We start from the raw sequence: 25,084 nt of genomic DNA on the forward strand, positions 1-25,084 counted from the left end.
AGTCAACCTCAACTTTATGGGCTTAACCGAATAATATCTGAACATAGTTGCTTCTTGTACCATTACGTATGCACGGACCAACAACATGCACGGACCAACAGCATGCACGGACCAACAGCATGCACGGACCAACAACATGCACGGACCAACAGCAAGATTTTGTTTTCTGTCATCCATATTGTATCACGTGAAAACACAAAAATGCAGTTCCAGTTGTAACATATATTCATGGTTGCTTTTTTTTTTATTGTGGCACGTCCTTTCTGACAAACACTAGGGCCTATATCTAGGTTCCTTAGAATGGTACCTTCCCTGTAAAGTCCTGTATTTTTGAAGATCTCCCTGATTGCTTTCTCACGTTTTGGCGTATCAGGACTTCTGCCGTAAACCAAGAACTCTACAGTCCACACGTCTACGGTCACATGTTCCCATGGAAACGATTTAAGGATTTCTATTTCGGCACCCTCTACATCCAAACTAAAGTAGTCCACGTGATTTCGACCGATGGCGGCCAGGAGAGAGTAAATGGGAAAACACTGTATGCGACTTTTTCCTTCTACCAAGTTTTGATAATCATTCGGAGTTACATATCTGTGTTTTTGTATCCCTCCGATCTCCTTTGCGAACGTAAAATCGACCATTGAAGGACTCGTTGCTAAGCACGTATTAACAGCGTAAATTTTCCTGGAACGAAGTTATAGCATACTACCCAAGAAACGAGGAAATAAAGAAACATTATCTGCTACATATAATATATATTTATTAACAAATGAATACATTGGTACATAAATGTTGTGATGTTCTAATGCATATTTTAACTGATGTTGAATATAAAATTTAGACATTTATATTGACAGGAATATAAGGTCTGTTGGTACAATTAATTACTAGAACCAATAAAAAAACTTTGTGACATTCTATTCACTTATAGACTAGAAACAACTTTTATCCACCTGATGAAAAATTAATTAAAAGGATAATAACTCTTCGTATGAGGTCTATATTTCACAATAAAAACATTGTAAACAACTCACATAAATATTATATATTCTATTTTACCACAAAAACGGCAGTTATAGCTATTATTCTGATGTCTGAGCTTGTCATCGGACCACGTGACCTCCATAGATGGATAGGCATACTCTGTTATAAACTCTTCAGCGATTATTACAAAAAAACAAACTTTTTAGAAAAAATTCAGGGGCTAACTTTGAATGTAAGAATGGATTCATTAACCATTGGTAAGTATGGGAAAATTACTGTTTACTCCAGGAAAATTCATTTTTTGCCTAAACGAACAGTTATTATCCCTTTAAGCACTGTAACAACTGGAAGCCAGAATATCCAACAAAGTAGGCCTACATGCACACTACAATGTAAAAACAGTGTTTAGCATTTAAATACATACAACACACGTTAGGCACCTATACGCATTTAGAAATATGTGTAAAAGCTAAGCACGTATAGCTTTTCAAGCGTTTCACAGAAGTAAAAGCTAGACACGTTGGCAGTGTTACACGATTAGCTATGTGTTTAACTTCACCGGCATATGGCTCTATAACAAGTCTATCACAAGCTAAGCACATTGGCTAAGCACTTCCCCTGCTAAGCGCGTGAGGCTGCTAAACATATGGAGCTGCTATAGGTGTGGAATTCCTAAACACGTGGAGCTGCTGAACAACACGTTTAGCTTTTCAAGCTTGTCACAGAAAAAAAAAATACTTCACAATCCCATGTATACGATCCCATAACAAGTTTATTACAAGACTCAACAATTTGGCTTAACACTTCCCCTTGTAAACGTATGGAGCTGTTGGAGGCGTGGAACAGCCTGATCGAACGCGTTGTGTCCTTCCTTGCAGTAACGTGTGATTATTTAAAATAGACTTATTAAGTAATAATCCAAGTAACAAGTTCACGACGTTATCAGCTGGTTACATGATGGTGATGGTAAAGAATAGTTATGGTAACGTTATGGGTGTTTTTAACTCCATCCAAAATGATGCCCCTGCAGTTTTATAAGCGTTTTATAACATTCTGGAAAACATTATTTAATGTTTTGAAAACCTTTTTTATGAATAACCAAAACACGTCTTATGCTGTACAAAGATCTTATATATCCTTTTATTTGATCTTAGTGCTGTATGAACTACAGTTAGCGGTTTATTCCAAATTGGGCTTGGGTTAGTAGGCGACTAGAGCGGTGCGATTTGTTAAATATTCGGACTATAGTTACCAAAATAACCAGCATGCGATGAAAGCTTATATAAACCATTATAATGAATACCCCACCATCATCCTTATGTTCTATTGTCCATTACTTCCGGAAAAAATAAATAGACATCCATACCGTAACGCATTTTATCAAAATATGACAAAAAATGTTTTAAAGTAAAAGTGATAGCTGTTTCGTGTTTTTAGTAAACTAGTGAATTTTCCTAACTTGATTTGCAGAAATATATTCCAATAAACTTCCTCGAAAGGTCAGCCAACACAAGGATGAATAAGTCCCGCTGCAAAGGTGACGGCATTAAGTCAACGATGTTGACAGTTTACATATCCCTGTGATAGATAGAGATAACTAAAGCAGTTACAGGTGACCGTGACTTCGTGTGTGTGTGTGTGCGCGCGCGTGTGTGACTAAAACAGTTGAAACCCCTACCACCTAAAAGTTAAGCAAATGCACCCTACATTTAAAAGGCGTCAAACGCGTCAAAGCGTGTAACATGTTAAGGATCTTAACGTGCTTAGGAGCTAAACGCGTCGAAAAAATGAGACAAAACAGGCGCTTAGAAATGTGTTTAAGTGCTAAACACTGTTTTTTACAGTGTACACTACACTACACTACACTATAGAGTCGATGAATATCTCCTTACAGTTTGCAAAATACCCCTACCTGTTTTTGTTCAAAAGAACTTCAAAGGACCACGGGTTTGGCTCCACAATCAATCCTTCCCAGTCTCGAGAAATCTCGAAGAAGAGAGAATTGGAATGAGCCTCTCCATCATATGCTCCTGATTCCACGAAGAATCCGTTACGGCGTTGCTTCAAAATCTCGTCTACCAATTTTGATTGCCCCATTTGATCCCAGTATGTTGCCTTTGGGTTGGAAAGATTATAGTGCAGCTTGGAAGGAGGAAGAATCCATTTCCCTCTTAAGTGTTCTAAAAGGTCTTCACTGAGGGAGTCTATATTCCCGGTTCCAAGACGTTTAATAAATTCTGTGGTCAAACTGTTATTGTGTAGACGTTCTTTTATAAAATCACTCAAGTGTTTTGATAAGTAATCCCATTTTGTTTCACGAACGGGATGAAAAATAATCATGAAAATACAAACAACTAGGATAATAACGGCAAGAACAGCAATTATCCATTTGTTCATCGCCATATCGCCATATCGCCATATCACCTCTAGTTTTTGAGCTTGACAAAGAGTTCTAAATATTTTTATTGAAAATTACAATTTAAAACAAAATCATGGGGAAGAGTAAAAGTTTAAATCCAAATTTGTGAAGTGCAATTAATGGCGAAAAGAAGGTCAAATGTCAATTTTAAGTTAAATTGCCAGTATATGACTTCCTGTTCAAGTGCAATAGTAACTATATGGGCGTTCCTCTACCAGTTTTGGGGATACAACGAACCAAAAAAGTTGCAAAGTTCAGTCCATGGTAAAAAGTAGGTCAAAGGTCAATTTTAAGGTCACAGATTGTCAATATATGACTTCCTATTAAAATCCTATAGTAATTATGGCCATATCTATGCCAGTTTTAAAGGTAAAGCATTGAAAAAGTTTCAAACTTCAGGTCATGGTGAAAAGTAGGTCAAAGGTCAATTTCAAGGTCACAGTTAAATTGCAACTATATGACTTCCTATTCAACTTCAATAGTAACTATGGACCTATCTCTGCCAGTTTTGGAGATATAAGGGACTAATGTTACAATTTTAGAGTTACAATAATGTGCCATAAATTTCCTACAGAAGAAATTAACTGAAATAAAGAAAAGATCATTTTGGTTGAAATTCTTGAAATGGGAGGCGCTCAGAAGTTCCAGATGTTCAAATTTCATGAAATAATGTCATTTTTTGACCAGAAGTTGTCTGCCTCGACAAGCCTTATGTTATCTTTTCCAGACGTTCAAAAAATTTATGCATATTACCGTATTGCACATTTTACTTTCACCACCAAAATGTACTTTTTGATACAGCATAGCTCGTAAACCGTATGGAAAACAAAAAAACGGAGGTCACTTTCAGTGTTTGGCTTGACATGCTCTATCAAATGCAAAACAAAAAAAAAAAAAAAAAAAAAAACAAGAGGTCTCTAGCATTAACGATTCCAGAATTAGAGAGAGATTTCTGTTTCGGCATCTAATGGCCGCTGCTCCCGTGAAAATGCACCGATTGCCGCAAACTCACGGAGATGAAAGATGACCTGAAGGTGTACTTCAGGTATTTATATCCCGAAATTGAACGATTTGTATAGTTCACGTGTATGGGTGATAATAATTTGTACTAAAATGAAAACGATATTAATGCACAGTAAACCGTTTTCTTCACCCATCAAATTTTGTGACAAACAATTTTTTCTAGCGTGTGTGTAGTAAATGATCCCTAAGATGACCTAAAAACATGACAATTCTATTCTGAGAGCTTTTCTTTTCCATAATACACAGACTGGTTTGTCTGTGTCTCAATTTTAAGCGTTGTTTTAGTATCATTTTCGGCTAAGAATTAAAAAGTTTAAAATACACAACAATGTTTGGAAACACAAAATTGTCTGTTATAATAAGACAAACCCATACTCTTTCATATGGAAGCACCGTACCCCCATTGTAATCCAACACTTAGGAATATTTTGACAGACTCTCAAAGATGATAACCCCTTGCTGTTAATATATTCACTTACCTTCAGAATTGCTGTTCTGTTTAAGAAACCAAAGTTCTGATCTGCGTCGAGCTTACCTTCTAGATTAATACTCAATACTTGCACACCCAGACATAAACCTGTATAATAAGCGTCCCAGAAAAAGTCTACATTACAGTGGCACGATACTGGCGTCAGAAAAGGAAATGAAAGAGAAAAATTATGCGGGATAGTCGATATGATGTTGATATTGTATGCAATACTTGTACCCCAATGTAAATAGTCTGCTGATTTTTAAAAAATTTAAATTAGAATTTAATTTGACTCAGACATAAACGTTTCAATTCACACGCTAGGAATCAATGAAGCTCGAGATTTCATTCTTACAGAATACCGTCCATGTACATACTGTGATATGAATATTCGCCTTGAAATAATGGGCCCTGCTTGAATATTAAGCAATTTAATAAATAGTGCATAATCTACTCTCTGTTTTCACAGGGGTCTCTGGTATAGCCTGTTGCAAAATTAAAGAAGTCCCTGTGAGATCTTACACGATCAAGCTGTCTACTTTTATGTAACTACCCCTTCCCTATCCGCTCATTATAGACTAGGCGCTGATCCTGCAAAGAGGCTTATAATGTAACATTTATTTCTTCGGCAACCTATATTCGGTTCGTCATTGTGTTATGATATAAAATGTCTACATGTCAATATTACATGGGAGGCGTCCTATAAAACGTGCCGCTGATAGAGGGCGCCAAAACCAGTTACTCTTTAATTGGCAATTACATTAATTCACAAGCAAATTAGAATAAAAAATCTATGAATCAACCAACAATATTACTGTGAAGCAGATAACTCATTTTCAGTTGTTAGAGCAAACAATAATTTTATGATCATGATTGAAAGAAAGTCTAGTTTTCTTTACTGTGCCGTCACATTTGCTATATTGACTGTCTTTGGGAGATCTTATTTCTCTAAAAATGTATCTAGAATAACGAAATTCGCCATGCCAATTCAGTTCACGTACATAATAATAATAATGTGATAATAAAAACAATATTTATTTAAAGTCTAAAACCCTTAAAAGTTCAGTAGATTTTACAATGACATAATACTTAAATATTGTAGTATGAAAAAACAATCTGTAAAACCATAGTTAAGGCTTTATTGAAGAGGTTCGTTTTCTTTTTCTTCTACATATGGTCTAAATACCAGACTCGTATTAGTTTATAAAAGCAATACACAGTTCCACTCTGTTATTTTATCTACAATACTAACCTTTGCTTTTTTGTAAATGTCATTCACTGCAAACAAGATCATTTGTTTTTTATACGCTTTCATATTTGGTTATTTTCGTTACCCCTGAAAGCCACTCTTTAGTTCTCGAGATGTGTGAAACGTTCCCTTTCTTTAGCGTGATTCGTGAAGCACCCCATTCCCGTGACTCGTGAATGTAATTTCTATTCTCCACCCTTCGTGAAACAAAGTCATTACACCCGATGGTTCGTGATTTTTAGGATTTTCGACGCGCATTATCATGCCCCTACTTCACACAGACCACGAATTCCACGAATGGCCATGAATTGACAAATTTTGTCAATTCCTGGCGATTCGTGGGATTCGTGGTCTGTGTGAAATAGGGGCCTCAGTGAGACATGAATAGAGTTTTATTTAGTATAATTTGTAAATTAATGACTTCATTTCCAAGTGAATTCTTGAAAAGTTTGTGATGAAACACTACACAGCTTTTGCCACGCTTAACTTATTGCAATTGTGAAAATAAATTGAACATCGATATACTTGGTATGAACTATGTGCTCAATAAAAATGATGTGATTTTTATTCAGTCAACAGCTAATATTGAGATAGTTTTTACCTCCAATATTTCGATGTCTATCAGGACATCTTCTTCAGGGAATGAGGCTATCCAGGTGACTGAAGAAAAAATCACATCATTCTATGTTATAACTTAACACAGCTGATGAAATTCTTCTCTTGTGCTCAATAACAGTTAAGCTACGGAATTAAAAAAGTTCATGTGCATTAATACTAGTGGGCTACACTAAACAGCCAAGATTCTGATTTTATCATTTATAAATCAGCATCCACTATTCACTAATGTAAGCTTTACTATTCCAAACCTTGATATATGCATGGAAGATAGGCCTACCGGTACCACACTGACAAAGGGTAAGCCCACAAAAGAACTTTAAATTTCATAAAAACTGCAACTTTGTATGTGCTTACACTAGACCGTCACTCTCTTACCAAACGGAGAAATGTCACACTGATACTGGTACATCAACTGTTCTACATTATCGTTGCCTGTCACAGCAAACTGACCGACATTTGCTTCAATGGCACCTTGTGTGTCATCCTCGAGTTCAATGGATTTATACGCCTTATATGCGCGCATATACGATTTACTATTGAATATACGTGGAAAGTGCAGTTTTCCTCCAAATACACCACGGTTTGTAGACCTTTTAACTTTGATAGTTACTCATAAAGTGCCAGTCAAATTCAGTTTTACGTGCATAACATAAAGACTTCTGAACACATGTACAGCTGCTGCTTGTACAACTACATCACTATGTATGCACGGACCAAAAGCAACATTTTTCTATCATTCTTATTGTGGAAATTTAGAAATACACGTGGAAATTTAGAAATACAGTTCCATTTGTAACATATACATAATCATGATTGCTGTTTCATTGTGGCACGTCCTTTCTAACAAACACTATATCTTGGCCTCCTAGAATGGTACCTTTCCTGTAAAGTCCTGTATTTTTGAAGATCTCCCTGATTGCTTTCTCACGTTTTGGCGTATCAGGACCTCCGTCGTGAACTGCGTACTCTATAGTCCATACGTCAACTGTGACGTGTTCCCATGGAAACGATTTAAGGATTTCTATCTCAGCACCCTCTACGTCCAAGGTAAAGTAATCCACGTGAGTCCGGCCGACGGCGGCCAGGAGAGAACGAATTGGAAAACACTGTATGCGACTTTTTCCTTCTATCAAGTTTTGTTCCCTTTTAGGAATTACATGGCTGTGTTTTGGTATTAACCGATTACAGTGACGTCATATTTGCTCCGTAACACTAGTCCCGCGGCCATGCTGGAGGGAATGAACGACGGGGAATAGTAGCGTAAATATAGGTAAACCAAATAAAATAAAGTAAACTTCATATCACGATCAAGGACACCAAAGGGAAAAGGATATATACAAGCTGAGGCTTCAGCTGATCAGCGGGATCGACCGATATGAACTCAAGACAGTCTAAAAACGTGAAATCCTACTAAATGCTACTTACCCAACATCGTGTTGTCAGAAGATAGTTCAGTTATCTTGTACTTCATTTTTCTTGTTCATTGGGTAATAACAGTTATAGTTTGAGAGAGTTTAATGTGTAATCATAAGTTTAACCATAAATAGAAGCAACTGTTTTCATAAAGGATAGATATAAAAAATTTGAGCTGATCATTAGGATAAACCCTTGTGGATTCAAGGAAGAATGTATGATTGTCTTATGACATGAAATATTGCTGTTAGTTATGACTTATCTTTACATCGTGAAGCTGTCAGAAATTATTTCAGCATTCTTGTACTTCATATTGGTTCATTAGAAAGTACATGTAACAAGACTGTTGTTCATTCATATAAGCAGCATTGTTAGCATTTTATTATTAGTTCAGTCATTCACAGAAGCATTTGTTAGGCACTACAAATATCCTCAAACCTCAGTTTAAGTGGGACTTAGAGGATGGGAATTTGCCATGGGACTATACACTTGATATCAATGGAGCAATAGAAACTATGTCAATGATGAAAAAGACGTGTCCTTTATATCAAAATAAAGCTGGTGAGTTGTGTTGTAAATAAGTTTTCAAAATACATCTACTGTCATAAAAAGTATTGTATCAAACTGATTTTATAAAATTTAATATACCATTTGCATTGAGAATATTTTGCTAGGTATTCAGTGAACAAAATTCATGTATTTTAAATTTACTTTAAAACTGCAATATCAGGTATTTGTTGTTCTCTTTTTTTAATGTAAAGCCTAACTGTATTGGGGATTTTCAGATGCTATTGTTTATACAGTACAGAAGTAAAGTATGCAGAACATTTGCTCTATACCATCATCAACTTTTTAAATTATTTCAGCATTCTTGTACTTCATTTTGGTTCATTAGAAAGTACATGTAACGAGACTGTTGTTTGAGAGAGTTTAATATTCACCATGAATGCAACCATTCATATAAGCAACATTGTAAGGATTTTATTATTATTCAGTCATTCACAGAAGCAAGGCATTTTTCACAATCATGTATTTATGATGTCCAATGTAAAATAATAATTCAGTTCATGAATTGATTTCTGCAACCATTTGCTTAAACATATAGGAAAAGTGCACATTTTGTATGAATAAAAGTGAACATGAAATGCTGAGTTCTGAGTGTCGCTTCAATTAAATAACTCCTGTCATGCACTGGATTTCACTCTCCTGATGTTCAGATCCTGTCTCCTCAGCTGGTCACAGAGATCTAGGAATATTTTTTGCTGCTTCTACCTTGTGTGTCATCTAGCTGCCTTTTTGTACCTGTCATCAAAAGCTTCCGTTTTTTTTTTTTTTTTTTTTTTTTTTTTTTTTTTTTTTTTTTTTTCTTTTTTATAATTTACTTGCACCCAATCAGTGTGGCTTGGTGGGAAATGCCTGATCAATTTCCTACATGTAAATCTAAATTAATAGAAAGATAACAATAGTGATTTTTATTCATATTATAACTTACAACATTACAGTTGAAAGGAGCAGAATTTAACATTTTTACAGAGGAAAGTGCAAAATTATTTCATGAGGTTATTAAAGTTATGTCAATTACACCTGAGGTAGAATTTACTTGCAAAATAAAATTACTCTTATCACTACACCAAATCGAAAATTAAGCCACTAACTTCCAAATACACTTCATACAGGTAATTGATTTAATTGGCCCAGCTCAGCTGTGTACAGTACAAATATAGCCTTGACACTAATTGGGAATAATGCTAACCAGGTATAAAAGAGGTAGGTGACAGCCGATAAAATCTAGAGAGCACCGTAACTGATAACAAATTACACCCAAGGCAATAGGTGAGTCTTCATTATAAAAGTCGAAACCCTGCCTGGGTATTTCCACACGTTTTAACAAATTAACACACTCTCCATCCACACTTTTTGGGCACTACTTTAAATATATACGTGCGCCCCAAACGTACACACCTAGGTCTTTGGTGTTCTACTGTTTTTTCTTTTATGGTAAATCTGCACAGTTGGCTCTTCATTCTTTGCTATAAAATAAATTAGTTTTATCCTTTACTTTTCCGAAGAGTCTTGATTCAAAGCCACCTCGCCGTCTCTCCTCCGTTTATGGTTTTAGTTCCTTCATCATGGATTTTTACCACTGCAGGCAGTCTGTGAACGCTTGTAAAGTAAGTTAGCTTCTCTCGATCAAATACCCTGCAGTAATTCATCATTTTGCTCGGTTAAATATGAAAAAAAATACAGAAAACGAAAACTGAACTACAGACATGGCTTGTTCATGCGCAGCAGACGATTCCGGTCTCCCTCCAGTATGGCTGCCGTTTGTTTTGATGACGCAGGCTCTAATGGGTCAATTCCTCCTATCTCCTGAGCAAACGTAAAATCAACCATTGCGGGACTGCGGCCCGTTGCTAAGCACGTATTAACAGCGTAAGTTTTCCTGGAAAGAATTTGAAATAAGACGTTTAGCCAGATGACGAGGAAATAAACGAACTTCTTTGATACGTGTAATATATTCAAGATCAGCAAACGAACATGTCGATCAGTAAAGACTCTCATTCTATATCTTAAATACACATTTTGATCGTCGTTAAGTATAGAATTTAGATGAGCGTATATGTCAAATTCATATTAATGCGAATTTAAAGATTGAACTTTCAATTTATTTAAAATAATAATAATAACTTTGTGACATTCTATTCACTCTTTTAATCTGAGAGAGTGCTATCGTCTCTTAACACTACAAGACAAAAGAATGTGTGTATGGAAAATAACTCTGTACACTTAATGTGCTCCTGAAGAAAAATTAATCAGGCACTGTGACAACTGGATGTAAAAAAATCCAACAAAGCACATACATCACCGCTACACTAAAGAGGCGATAACTATCTCCTTTCTGCTCGTAAACTACCCTCACCTGTTTTTGTTCAAAAGAACTTCAAAGGACCACGGGTTTGGCTCCACAAGCAATCCTTCCCAGTCTCGTGAAATCTCAAAGAAGAGAGAATTGGAATGAGCCTCTCCATTATATGCTCCTGATTCCACGAAAAATCCTTTGCGGCGTTGCTTCAGAATCTTGTCTACCAATTTTGACTGCCCCATTTGATCCCAGTATGTTGCCTTTGGGTTGGAAAGATTATAGGGCAGCTTGGAAGGAGGAAGAATCCATTTCCCTCTTAAGTGTTCTAAAAGGTCTTCATTGAGGGAGTCTACGTTCCCTGTTCCTAGACGTTTAATGAATTCTGTGGTTAAACTGTTAGTGTGTGGAAGTTCTTTTATAGAATCACTCAAGTGTTTTGATAAATGATCCATCTTCGTTTCACAAACGGGACGAAAAACAATCAATGAAATGCAAACAACTAGGATAATAACACCAAGAACAGCAACTGCCCATTTGTTCATGGCCATCTTGGCTGTTTAATTTATCTGTGGCGTCCGTGGCTTTTGACTTATTTCTACGGTCAACTGAAAAAAGATTGGAAAGAAAACGTCGTGACTAAATAAGGCATTGACACTCTGCATTTTAAGGCTATGTTACGCCTATGTGAGGAAACTGAGGGCCCGTGTAACAGAAAGTCCACCCTCCATTACATTATGCTGGTTAGGGTTAGCCTAACGTAGGTGGGTCAAAATCTAAGCCGAGGCTTACTTACCTGTGCAAGTTAATAGGAACCGGACTATCTATCATGGGGGACTCATTGTCACGTCACATCGGGCTTAAAACCGCATGTAGAATGCGTTTGGGGCCACTCTCACTCCTTTCAAACTTGCAGCTATGACAATATTTGATAGTCAACATGAGATTCATACATCAATGTTAAAGAACTCGAAGATTATTTTTCGTTACGTATTTGTGAGAGTGTTCCAAAGTGGCCCAAAAATGACCAAATCCAGTCGGCCACGATAGTAGGTACTATTTATCTCTCCCAATTCTGACCATAACAATTTATAACCCCTAACCCCTAAACAAAATTGCCCCCTAAACAAAATTGCCTGGCTAGTGTCCATTATTCCTTCTGAAATATACAGGGAAACATGGCTGTCTAAATGGTCAGATGTCTAGAACTTAAGTGTCTAATTATGAATGGTATGTAACATTGAATCCGAGTAGAGGGACGGATCGAGCGTTGGCCATTGGGTCGAAACATGCTTTTATGCCGAGGATAATTCGATTAGGATGCCTTAATGTTCGCGAAAAACCAGTTGTTGTGTGGGGGTGGTCGAGTGTCTCACGTAAAGGGAGAAGAGAATTGGTTAAAGGTTTTTCGTCATACCGTCGGAATGGCCTACTCTGAGTGTCAGAGCACAGTAAAAGCTAGCTTGTTAAAAATCTTGTGATGCCATCGCTTTTAACAGCTCTGACGAACAGCGGCCATGTTAGATTTCCGTCAATCAAATAGAACTGCTCCGCAGTGAATCTGCAGTTGAATGTCATCAGACCATAATGAAACGTAAAACAGATTTAATTCTGCTTTATTTAATTATCCTTACTGTATTAAAGCAGAATGTTGCTTGTGTTGTGGTACTGACCTTCGACTGCAAGCTATCCTTAGTTCAAACTTCCAACTCCGCGTTGGCCACTTGCTTCTTGTCTCGTCTGCACGAGATAACAACAGCGCAAGGCGGAAAAGGCAGCTCCAGGCGGGCACAGCTGTGACGTACGAGACTTATGACCTCCAAATATGGGAGCTCCAGGGGGACAAAGCTCTGATGTACTAGACTTGTGACTTCCAAATATGGAAGCGCCCCAGGCAAAATTTTGAAGAAGAACGCCCACGAATATTGACGGTGATGGATAGAGTTTCGTATTGTTGATATGGGTTATACTGTATATGAAATCAAGAGCGAGCTGGCCGGAAATCGAGAGCCTTGGGGTAGAATGGCCTGAACGGAGCATATTATTCAGAAAACATGCCCAACTAACGATATCTTTATCCAAATAAACGAAGTAAAAGCTCATTTTGTAAATTTTAGACTCTAAAAAACGTCCTTTTGCTTAGCCTGCGAGTTAATGAGCTACGTGGTCGGATAACGACAATCGTGCCACCGGCGGAGCTGTCAAACTTAGCTGCATTGCCTACCTGTAAGATGACGTTTCCGGCTTCTGATAAAATTTATACTCATTCAGATGTCTTACCCGAGGGGTCTAAATTCTCGTGAAGCTGTGTAAAACCACTTCCCGTCTATTCAATTCTTTAACAAGCATCTAATTATGGTTATCCCGAGTTGTATGAAACAGTGTATTTGAATGATACTGTTGCTTATTTCATATGAGGTCAGACTTCCAAACTAAAAGGGTGACATGGGCAATTTTCACAAACAAATAATTAAACTATATTTCAATTAGCCTCCTTTTAAATAAATATACTGGATAAATTAGAATATTTATTAAAAAGCGATAATATTTTTGACGTAAATGATGATTTTATTATTAATGAAAATTAAGCTACTATATGTGGTTCATTTGCTGTGATTACGCTGTCCTTCATGTTTTGCGTTAGTCTACATTTTGCTGCGCGTGCTTGGAATTTTTTAAAATCTGCAGGTCTGGTTATGCCCGTGTTACATGTATGTGATGAGAGTCTAAATTTGGCAATTAGTTCCTTAACTTTTTTAAATAGAATTGCAGTGTAAAATTTTCGACAAGATGTTGGTGCAGTAGCCATTTACTCTTTGTGGATATCCCCCCCCCCCTCAAAGTTTGTTTTAAATTATCTTTCAATCTTTACGCGTTCAAGGACAGTATAAAGTTATCTGACATATTTTCGTGAAAACTTAATGACAAGCCAAATTAAGTGTCTTCAGTTCATTTCGAACTCAATTTTACTCAAGCAAATTTTTTCTTGAGTAGATCTTTATAACACGCTGTTATAATACAATTTTTCGAAGAGAGGATTTAAATCAAAATTAAAAAATTGAAGCTTCTTACTTAAAAGAATTGAGTATCTCCCGCTTTTCATAATATACTAAGTTATGAACAATGAACTAAGTTATCAGTAGTGGTCTTTTTTACACCCCACATTCGTATGGCCTTTCTTAAAAACATTCAAGTAATGATTTTTTCCATGCTACCAGTAGCAAACAATGCTCTTTTACCTTGATCTGCTACATGTATTTAGGAGACTTTGTCCGAAGATATCATACTTCACAGTGCTTGACCACTTGTGACAGTGAAGATTAGTTAATTACCTGGTTGATTTCCTTTACAGGCCTTTGTGATTAGCCGATGCACACCTGGTTAAGAGATAAAATCGGCCTTAAATGCCGATCGTTATCTGTGATCTGGAATCTTACAGTGGTAGATTGCAAAGACTCAATTGCATACCTGGATGAGCATAATATTCACATCTCTTCGAAGAGAATATCATGAGGAAGCAACTGATTTTATCAAGGAGGGTTTCAGTTATACTAATAACTGTTGACGTTGCGTAGCTGACAGATATGACGGGTAGCTTTTGTACTGAATTGAGTCGGTACCGTTTATCTCTAAGACACGTACTAAAGTAAAATGGTGGCACTACCAACACATTAAAAAAATCTAATGGGATTTGTAAAATTTTAAAGATGAACGGAAAAGTGAACGATTCTTGCAGGCTATAGGTCGTGCAAACGTGATCAAAGACGGGGTTGTTGATCGAAACAAGATTTGGTCGTAACTTTACATGCACTATGAGATTTGTGAATTCAACTGGTAAACTCACGGTCCGTGCGTATGGAGTGACCACTTCTCGCTCAACATGCACGAAGCCCGTTAGTTCCACCAAGGAGTTATAACTCCTTGGTTCCACACGGTGGGCGTGCGGATATGCGGAGTGAGCAAGAAATAAGTACGTGTATCTAGCGCCTTAACCACGTGCATCGCACGCACCGTAGCCACCCAGGCGAAGTGGGAAAAAAGAGTTTCCTCGCGTGTCCTGCACGACAGGCGAACGAGTTAACATGTCGTACTTTTTCCATTTTTTTTTAGAAATCGTAGACCTCACGCAGCGGCTGTTGATCATGTCTAAAAATTTCTACGTGCTGTCTGCGACCTCCAAAATTTGGACTTTTTGGTGTGTGTGTGTGTGTGTGTGTGTGTGTGAAAAGTTATAATAGACAGCAATTCGTGACTTACAAGTGGCATATATTACATTTTTATGAGACTACGTTTTGAACATACATGTACGTTTTGATTTAGTTTTTTAGGCGTGAAGGTTTCCCTCCCTGTTGAAACCAGTCGAATACATGCAATATGGAAGTCGTTATACAAACTTACTACAGGCTGGGGATTCAGTCGGAAACTGGTTTAGTTCACCGACAAAGCTTACTTTGAGAAGACCGTTATGAATTGAACATTCTATATTATTCTTTCATATATTCCATTAAAATTTATAGATAGCTTTAAATATACCTTGAATAGAATATATATAGAATACTTAATTTATATTTAATGTCATGAAACTTATTGGGCTTTTGTATTATATTCTTCCAGAAAGTATCGTTATGTGGCTTATCATCCTGTGGTACGGTGGTGCTGGGGCTATTTGGGCAAACACCGAAGGGTCCCCGTACCTACTTATGCAGTGACCAAGACAAGAAACACTTTTACAATGCATGGGCATTAGACGGGTTTCAAATTGCCCAATTTGGATTAGAAGCATGAGAACTTATGCAGCTTCGATGATCTGAAGCTTTGTTCGTTACAGACTTAATGTATATCGGATACCATGCTACATGTACAAGGGTATATCTTTGTACCTTCTCTTGAACACAAAAGCTCATGTGTATTGATTGAATTGAAAAAAAAAATTACTTGCTCAAGAATAGTAATTACCAAGACATGCTTTCGAGTTACATGCACGGGCCCAGAGCTACATGTATGAGAAAATTCTGCTAGAAGCCTTTAAAATATCGTATCAGTATAATCTATTATTTTATAAAAAAAATTAATGTTTTAATTAGAAACGTTGATAAATCTTTTTAAGAAAGTTGCTAGTTTGTATGAAACAACATTAAAATAACAAATGTAAAATAAAATATATTTCCTTAATTGAATCAGAACATTTTAAGAACAGACCGTATGTTGGCTGTGTTTTTTTTCCACGAGTTTTATCCTTATTGCTAAAAGGTAATACACCTCTCACGTCTTCTCGCACGTTTTCTAGTATAATATGACGTCGCAAGATTTTTTAATAGTTTAAAAGTTTCAGTTGCTCACATGTTCATTGTGGCACGTCCTTTCTAACAAACACTATATCTTGGCCTCCTAGAATGGTACCTTCCCTGTAAAGTCCTGTATTTTTGAAGATCTCCCTGATTGCTTTCCCACGTTTTGGCGTATCAGGACCTCCGTCGTGAACTGCGTACTCTATTGTCCATACGTCAACGGTGACGTGTTGCCATGGAAACGATTTAAGGATTTCTATCTCAGCACCCTCTACGTCCAAGGTAAAGTAATCCACGTGAGTCTGGCCGATGGCGGCCAGGAGAGAACGAATTGGATGTATGCGACTTTTTCCTTCTATCAAGTTTTGTTCCCTTTTAGGAATTACATGACTGTGTTTTGGTATTCCTCCTATCTCCTGAGCATACGTGAAATCAACCTTTGCGGGATTGCTGCCTATTGCCAAGCACGTGTTTACAGCGTAAGTTTTCCTGGAAGGAATTTAAAATAAGACATATTAGCCAGGTGACGAGGAAATAAACGAACTTTTTTGATACGTGTAATATATTCAAGATCAGCAAAACGAATATGTCGATCAGTAAAGACTCTCATTCTATATCTTGGAAACACATTTTGATCGTCGTTAAGTATAGAATTTAGGTGAGCGTAGGAAGCAGCATGCCAAATTCATATTGACGCGAATTTTAAGCTTGATGGATCAATTTCCAATAATAATAATAATAATAACTTTGTGACATTCTATTCACTCTTTTAATCTGATAGACTGCCATCTTCTCTTAACACTACGAGACAAAAGAATGTGTGTATGGGAAAAACGCTGTACACTTAATGTGCTCCTGAAGAAAAATGAATCAGGCACTGTGACAACTGGATGTAAAAAATCCAACAAAGCACATACATCACCGCTACACTAAAGAGGCGATGACTCTCTCCTTTCTTCTCGTAAACTACCCTTACCTGTTTTTGTTCAAAAGAACTTCAAAGGACCACGGGTTTGGCTCCACAAGCAATATTTTCCAGTCTCGAGAAACCTAGAAGAAGAGAGAATTTGAATGACCCTATCCATCATATGCTCCTGATTCCACGAAGAATCCTTTGCGACGTTGCTTCAGAATCTTGTCTACCAGTTTTGATTGTCCCATTTGATCCCAGTATGTTGCCTTTGGGTTGGAAAGATTATAGGGCCGCTTGGAAGGAGGAAGAATCCATTTCCCTCTTAAGTGTTCTAAAAGGTCTTCATTGAGGGAGTCTACGTTCCCTGTTCCTAGACGTTTAATGAATTCCGTGGTTAAACTGTTAGTGTGTGGAAGTTCTTTTATAGAATTACTCAAGTGTTTTGATAAATGATCCAATTTCGTTTCACAAACGGGATGAAAAATATACATTGAAGTGCAAAGAACTATGATAATAACGGCAAGAACAGCAATTGTCCATTTGTTCATCGTCATCTTGTTTGTTTAATTTATCTGTGGCGTTCCTGCTTTTTGACTTATTTCTACGGTCAACTGAAAATAGATTGGAAAGAAAATTACGTGATTAAAAAGGCATTGAGATCGCGTGTTTTAAGCCTATTGTTGTGAACCGTCCAAAATGACTTTCACTTTAATAAATAATTGTACTGAATTTCAGTGTATCAATTTCCATTAACGAACTAACTAATATATGGGCTCCGACATGACTCCAGATTTGACTCAGTCTTTCACTTTACTTGCACAGAGAAGCATAACAGAACAACCTCACATTTTCAGTCTCAGATCCAAAAGTGTCTTTATTATGTACAAATTCACGTTTTATACACACTATCTACAGGAAATCTATGCATACAAGTGGCTGCTAATTATTAATTTCAGTTATGCTTGGATTCGGGAAAGATTCCCTCAGTATGGCGGAAGGCAATTATTTGCCCTATTCCAAAGGACAGTAAATTGGATCAGAGGGTTCCTCTGAATTATAGAGGAATTAGTTTATTATGTTGCTCAGCAAAAATGTACACGAGTCTTTTAAACGATAGATTAACTGAGTTTTTTGACAACAGAAATGTTCTAGTAGATGAGCAGAACGGTTTTCGCAGGGATAGGTCTTGTCAAGATCACATATTTGCCTTAGATTCTATCATAAGAAATAGACTTAATGTTGCATTATCAACCTTTTGTGCTTTCATAGACTTTCATAAAGCATTTGATTGCATCGACAGAGATTATTTAATGTACAAATTATTGAGATCTGGTATAGATGGTAAAGTATACTGGGCTATTAGAAACATATATGCATTTACAGAAGCTTGTGTTAAGGTAGGAGACATGCAATCTAATTGGTTCAATACTGAATATGGTGTAAGACAAGGTGATAATCTATCACCAACCCTATTTGCCTTATATATTAATGATTTAGCGCAAGAGATAAAACGGATCTCGAAAGGTGTTGAAGTAGGAAAAAACGTTGTAGATATATTATTATATGCAGATGATGTGGTATTTATTGCTCCTACTGAGGAAAACTTGCAAGCTATGCTTGATAAGCTAAGTGAGTGGTCTTATAAATGGAGTTTATTTGTTAACCAAAAGAAAACAAAAATCGTATATTTTAGAAAACCAGGTGTTGAAAGGAGTAACTTTCAGTTTAATTGCGGTGGAGTGCCACTTGATTATGAAAAGTCTTATAAATATCTTGGAGTTACCTTAGCAGAGACACTTAATTATAGTACAAATGCATATGTGATGTCTCATGCTGCAGGTAGGGCACTGGGTTCCATAGTAGCTAAGTATAAACATCAAGGATATATGGGGTATTCCACGTACACAAAGCTTTTTGATTCTTGTGTTAGTCCCATTCTAGAATATGCAGCAGGTGTTTGGGGATATAATGAATATAAGCAGCTAGATAAAATTCAGTTTAGAGCCGCCAGGGTATTTCTTGGGGTGCACAGATTTACTCCTCTTCTGGCCATAGAAGGAGATATAGGTTGGATGAATACTAAATATAAAAGATGGTTGCACCTTATAAGATTGTGGAACAGACTTTTGAGCATGAGTGACGATAGGATTACAAAACAAATTTTCATTAGAGATTATGACTTGGCAAAAGAGGGTAACATTAATTGGTGTGCTCATGTCTCTCGAGTTTTAGCTGTTTGTGAAATGGAGCATTTGTTTAATGATTTAGTTTATTGTGATGTTGGCGTTATAAAGAACATATTATTTAAATTGCAGGAGAGAGCCTGGAAAGAAGCAGTATTAAAAAAACCAAAGTTAAGGGTCTACAGAAAACTTAAAGAAAATTTATTTGTGGAAAATTATGTTAAGTACAATTTAAAAGATGCGGAAAGATCGATCACGGCCCAGTTTAGATCAGGGGTTCTTCCATTACATGTAGAAACGGGCCGCTTTGTTAACAGAAAATTAGATGACAGACTATGTTTTCTTTGTAACACACAAAAAGTAGAAGATGAGTATCATTTTTTATTTGATTGTCCAATTTATAAAGATTTAAGAAAAAAATGGTTTGAAAAAGTAAAAGTGGGTGATCTTATCTTTCATGACCTGGAAGTGGTTAAGGAGAGACCTCAAGTGCTTTTTACAGATTTTCATAGAAGCACAGCGAGGTTTCTCTTTAACTGCTTTCAGGTCAGAAAGAAGCTTCTATATAACTAATGTTTGGCAACCGGTGACTCTGTAAGCCCATAGGGCTGGGCCGTTACTTATATATTCACATTATTATATTATATTTGTATATATTCGGCATTGTCACAGAAATAAATCAATTTAACATTAACATATAACATGTGATGTGCATCTGTCCCAGGCATAGGCCTACCTATGGGCCTCTACAGAAAATAATATTTATGTATTCAGGACAGACGTAAATTAGATAATAACATGTTGATTAACTATGATTAAGGTTTATTGAGGCGCTAGAGAAACAAAGGAAGAATTTTTCCTGCACAGCTTCATAGGAATTTAAACACGGACTTGATCCAGCTTAGACCTCCAAACTAATAGGGTGACATGGGCAATTTTCACAAACAAATAATAAAACTATATTTCAGTTAGCCTCCTTTTAAATAAATATACCGTTCTGGGTAAATTAGAATATTTATTAAATCGCGAGAATATTTTTGACTTAAATGATGGTTTTATTATTAATGGAAATTAAGCTACTATATGTGGTACATTTGCTGTGATTACGCTGTCCTTCATGTTTTGCGTTAATCTACATTTTGCTGCGCGTGCTTGGAATTTTTAAAAATCTGTGCGTACAATTTTTGCAGGTCTGGTTATGCCCCTGTTATGTGATGAAAGTCTAAATTTGGAAATTAGTTCCTTAGCTTATTTAAATAGAATTACAGTGTAAAATTTTCGGCAAGATGTTGGTGCAATAGCCATTTACTCTTTGTGGATATCCCCCCCCCCCCCTCAAAGTTTGTCTAAAATTATCTTTCAATCTTTACCCGTTCAAGGACAGTATAAAGTTATTTGACATATTTTCGTGAAAACTTAATGACAAGCCAAATTAAGTGTCTCCAGTTCATTCCGTACTCAATTTTACCCAAGCAAATTTTTTCTTGAGTAGATCTTTATAACACGTTGTTATAATATAATTTTTCGAAGAGAGGATTTAAATCAATATTAAAAAATTGTAGCTTCTTACTTAAAAGAATTGGGTATCTCCCGCTTTTCATAATATACTAAGTTATGTACCCATGCTTCAAGATACCCTGAGAGCAATTACTTTTATTAATGTTCGCGACCGTGTTTGAACTCAATTGTTTAAATATTGATATTTAACGTCATTTACAAATACCAATAAAATAACCCCTTGAAATAAATAAGATATATTGAAAAATATGAAAGCCCACCAAGATGAGTTTGATACCTGTTATTACCTGACATGGGAAGTGCAGCGGTGAATAATTAACAGGTTTTATTGTTAACGAGCTCTTGGTCAACTACAATAGGGACAGTCGGTCATCCGGCATCTGGGGTAAAGCTACCCGTGCAATATGGCGGAAAGCATTGAATTCTGTGTAAAAGTCGGCAGACTTTGTCCGAAGATATCATACTTCACAGTGCTTGACCACTTGTGTCAGTGAAGATGAGTTATTTACCTGGTTGATTTCCTTTACAGGCCTTTGTGATTAGCCGATGCACACCTGGTTAAGGGATAAAATCGGCCTTAAATGCCGATCGTTATCTGTGATCTGGAATCTTACAGTGGTAGATTGCAAAGACGCATTTGCATACTTGGATGAGCATAATATTCACATCTCTTCGAAGAGAATATCATGAGGAAGCAACTGATATTATCAAGGAGGGTTTCAATTATACTAATAACTGTTGACGTTGCATAGCTGACAGATATGACGGGTAGATTTTGTACTGAATATTGAACCGGTACCGTTTATCTCTAAGGCACGTACCCCCGGTACAGTACTAAAGTAAAATGGTGGCACGACCAACACATTAAAAAAATCTAATGGGATTTGTAAAATTTTAAAGATGAACGGAAAAGTGAACGATTCTTGCAGGCTATAGGTCGTGCAAACGTGACCAAAGACGGGGTTGTTGATCGAAACAAGATTTGGTCGTAACTTTACATGCACTATGAGATTTGTGAATCCAACTGGTAAACTCACGGTCCGTGCGCATGGAGTGACCACTTCTCGCTCATCATGCACGAAGCCCGTTAGTTCCACACGGTGGGCGTGCGGATATGCGGAGTGAGCAAGAAATAAGTACGTGTATCTAGCGCCTTAACCACGTGCATCGCACGCACCGTAGCCACCCAGGCGAAGTGGGGAAAAAAGTTTCCTCGCGTGTCCTGCACGACAGGCGAACGAGTTAACATGTCGTACTTTTTCCATCTTTTTAGAAATCGTAGACCTCACGCAGCGGCTGTTGATCATGTCGAAAAATTTCTACGAGCTGTCTGCGACCTCCAAAATTTGGACTTTTTGGTGTGTGTGTGTGTGTGTGTGTGTGTGTGTGTGTGAAAAGTTATAATAGACAGCAATTCGTGACTTACAAGTGGCATATATTACATTTTTATGAGACTACGTTTTGAACACACGTTTTGATTTAGTTTTTTAGGCGTGAAGATTTCCCTCCCTGTTACGTATTCCCTTTCACGTATTCTCGCACGTTTTCTAGTATTATATGACGTCGCAAGATTTTTTAATAGTTTAAAAGTTCCAGTTGCTCACATATTCATTGTGACACGTCCTTTCTAACAAACACTATATCTTGGCCTCCTAGAATGGTACCTTCCCTGTAAAGTCCTGTATTTTTGAAGATCTCCCTGATTGCTTTCCCACGTTTTGGCGTATCAGGACCTCCGCCGTGAACTGCGTACTCTATTGTCCATACGTCAACGGTGACGTGTTGCCATGGAAACGATTTGAGGATTTCTATCTCAGCACCCTCTACATCCAAGGTAAAGTAGTCTACGTGATTCCGGCCGATGGCGGCCAGGAGAGAACGAATAGGAAAACACTGTATGCGACTTTTTCCTTCTATCAAGTTTTGTTCCCTTTTAGGAATTTCATGACTGTGTTTTGGTATTCCTCCTATCTCCTGAGCAAACGTAAAATCAACCATTGCGGGACTGCGGCCCGTTGCTAAGCACGCATTAACAGCGTAAGTTTTCCTGGAAAGAATTTGAAATAAGACGTTTAGCCAGGTGACGAGGAAATAAACGAACTTTTTTGATACGGGTAATATATTCAAGATCAGCAAAACGAACATGTCGATCAGTAAAGACTCTCATTCTATATCTTGGATACACATTTTGATCGTCGTTAAGTATAGAATTTAGATGAGCGTAGAAAGCAGCATGCCAAATTCATATTGACGCGAATTTTAAGCTTGATGCTTCAATCTATTTCCAATAATAATAATAATAACTTTGTGACATTCTATTCACTTTTTTAAATCTGAGAGACTGCCATCTTCTCTTAACAATACGAGACAAAAGAATGTGTGTATGGGAAAAAACGCTGTACGCTTAATGTGCTCCTGAAGAAAAATGAATCAGGCACTGTGACATTAACTGAAGTCAAAAAATCCAACAAAGCACATGCATCACCGCTACACTAAAGAGGCGATGACTCTCTCCTTTCTGCTCGTAAACTATACCCTCACCTGTTTTTGTTCAAAAGAACTTCAAAGGACCACGGGTTTGGCTCCACAAGCAATCCTTTCCAGTCTCGAGAAACCTCGAAGAAGAGAGAATTGGAATGAGCCTCTCCATCATATGCTCCTGATTCCACGAAGAATCCTTTGCGACGTTGCTTCAGAATCTTGTCTACCAATTTTGACTGCCCCATTTGATCCCAGTATGTTGCCTTTGGGTTGGAAAGATTATAGGGCAGCTTGGAAGGAGGAAGAATCCATTTCCCTCTTAAGTGTTCTAAAAGATCTTCATTGAGGGAGTCTATGTTCCCTGTTCCTAGACGTTTAATGAATTCTGTGGTTAAACTGTTACTGTGTGGAAGTTCTTTCATAGAATTACTCAAGTGTTTTGATAAATGATCCAATTTCGTTTCACAAACGGGATGAAAAATATACATTGAAGTGCAAAGAACTATGATAATAACGGCAAGAACAGCAATTGTCCATTTGTTCATCGTCATCTTGTTTGTTTAATCAAGGAGTTATAACTCCTTGGTTTAATTTATCTGTGGCGTTCCTGCTTTTTGACTTATTTCTACGGTCAACTGAAAATAAATTGGAAAGAAAATTACGTGATTAAAAAGGCATTGAGATCGCGTGTTTTAAGCCTATTGTTGTGAACCGTCCAGAATGACTTTCACTTTGATAAATAATTGTACTGAATTTCAGTGTATCAATTTCCATTAACGAACTAACTAATATATGGGCTCCGACATGACTCCAGATTTGACTCAGTCTTTCACTGTACGTGCACAGAGAAGCATAACAGAACAACCTCACATTTTCAGTCTCAGATCCAAAAGTGTCTTTATGATGTACATGTACAACATTCACGTTTTATACACACTATCTACAGGGAATCTATGCGTACAAGTGGCTGCTGCCTGTTTACATACTAATTGTTGTGCAATATTAACAGGTGATATGCATCTGTCCCAGGCATAGGCCTACCTATGGGCCTCTACAGAAAATAATATTTATATATTCAGGACAGACGTAAATTAGATAATAACATGTTGATTAACTATGATTAAGGTTTATTGAGGCGCTAGAGAAACAAAGGAAGAATTTTTCCTGCACAGCTTCATAGGAATTTTAACACGGACTTGATCCAGCTTAGACCTCCAAACTAATAGGGTGACATGGGCAATTTTCACAAACAAATAATAAAACTATATTTCAGTTAGCCTCCTTTTAAATAAATATACCGTTCTGGGTAAATTAGAATATTTATTAAATCGCGAGAATATTTTTGACTTAAATGATGATTTTATTATTCATGGAAATTAAGCTACTATATGTGGTACATTTGCTGTGATTACGCTGTCCTTCATGTTTTGCGTTAATCTACATTTTGCTGCACGTGCTTGGAATTTTTTTTAATCTGTGCGTACAATTTTTGCAGGTCTGGTTATGCCCCTATTATGTGATGAAATTCTTAATTTGGCAATTAGTTCCTTAGCTTATTTAAATAGAATTGCAGTGTAAAATTTTCAACAAGATGTTGGTGCAATAGCCATTTACTCTTTGTGGATATTTCCCCCCTCAAAGTTTGTCTAAAATTATCTTTCAATCT

General features: G+C 36.9%; 1 protein-coding gene and 2 long non-coding RNA genes across 6 annotated transcripts; 1 reads left to right on the forward strand and 2 right to left on the reverse strand.

Annotated features, from left to right (window-relative positions):
* Positions 1-9,136: 9,136 nt before the first annotated feature.
* Positions 9,137-10,532, reverse strand: LOC147759130 (uncharacterized). Its single transcript, XR_015331597.1, has 2 exons — positions 10,138-10,532; positions 9,137-9,615 (listed from the first exon to the last, which is right to left on the reverse strand). It is a non-coding gene; the product is annotated as an uncharacterized LOC147759130 (long non-coding RNA).
* Positions 10,533-14,280: 3,748 nt separating this feature from the next.
* LOC147759131 (uncharacterized) lies at positions 14,281-16,231 on the forward strand. The gene is made up of 2 exons (XR_015331598.1): positions 14,281-15,005; positions 15,650-16,231. It is a non-coding gene; the product is annotated as an uncharacterized LOC147759131 (long non-coding RNA).
* LOC147759132 (uncharacterized) lies at positions 16,183-24,313 on the reverse strand. Of its 4 annotated transcripts, XR_015331595.1 has the most exons (5): positions 24,205-24,285; positions 23,479-24,053; positions 21,225-22,984; positions 17,300-17,847; positions 16,183-16,812 (listed from the first exon to the last, which is right to left on the reverse strand). XR_015331595.1 is itself a non-coding variant. In XM_086998438.1 (2 exons), the coding sequence occupies exons 1-2, from the start codon at positions 23,967-23,969 to the stop codon at positions 16,380-16,382; spliced, it is 924 nt and encodes a 307-aa protein (XP_086854564.1). In that variant the 5' UTR covers positions 23,970-24,313; the 3' UTR covers positions 16,183-16,379. The 4 variants fall into 4 exon arrangements, 2 of the variants coding, with proteins under 2 accessions (XP_086854564.1, XP_086854563.1); XR_015331596.1 differs by having other exon boundaries at positions 21,447-22,984; positions 23,479-24,307; XM_086998438.1 differs by lacking the exons at positions 17,300-17,847; positions 21,225-22,984 and having other exon boundaries at positions 23,479-24,313.
* Positions 24,314-25,084: the final 771 nt, after the last annotated feature.

The sequence above is a fragment of the Lingula anatina genome, unplaced genomic scaffold (assembly GCF_051362555.1).
Source record: "Lingula anatina isolate TDL-2025a unplaced genomic scaffold, LinAna3.0 unanchor82, whole genome shotgun sequence".
Lineage (NCBI taxonomy): Eukaryota > Metazoa > Brachiopoda > Lingulata > Lingulida > Lingulidae > Lingula > Lingula anatina.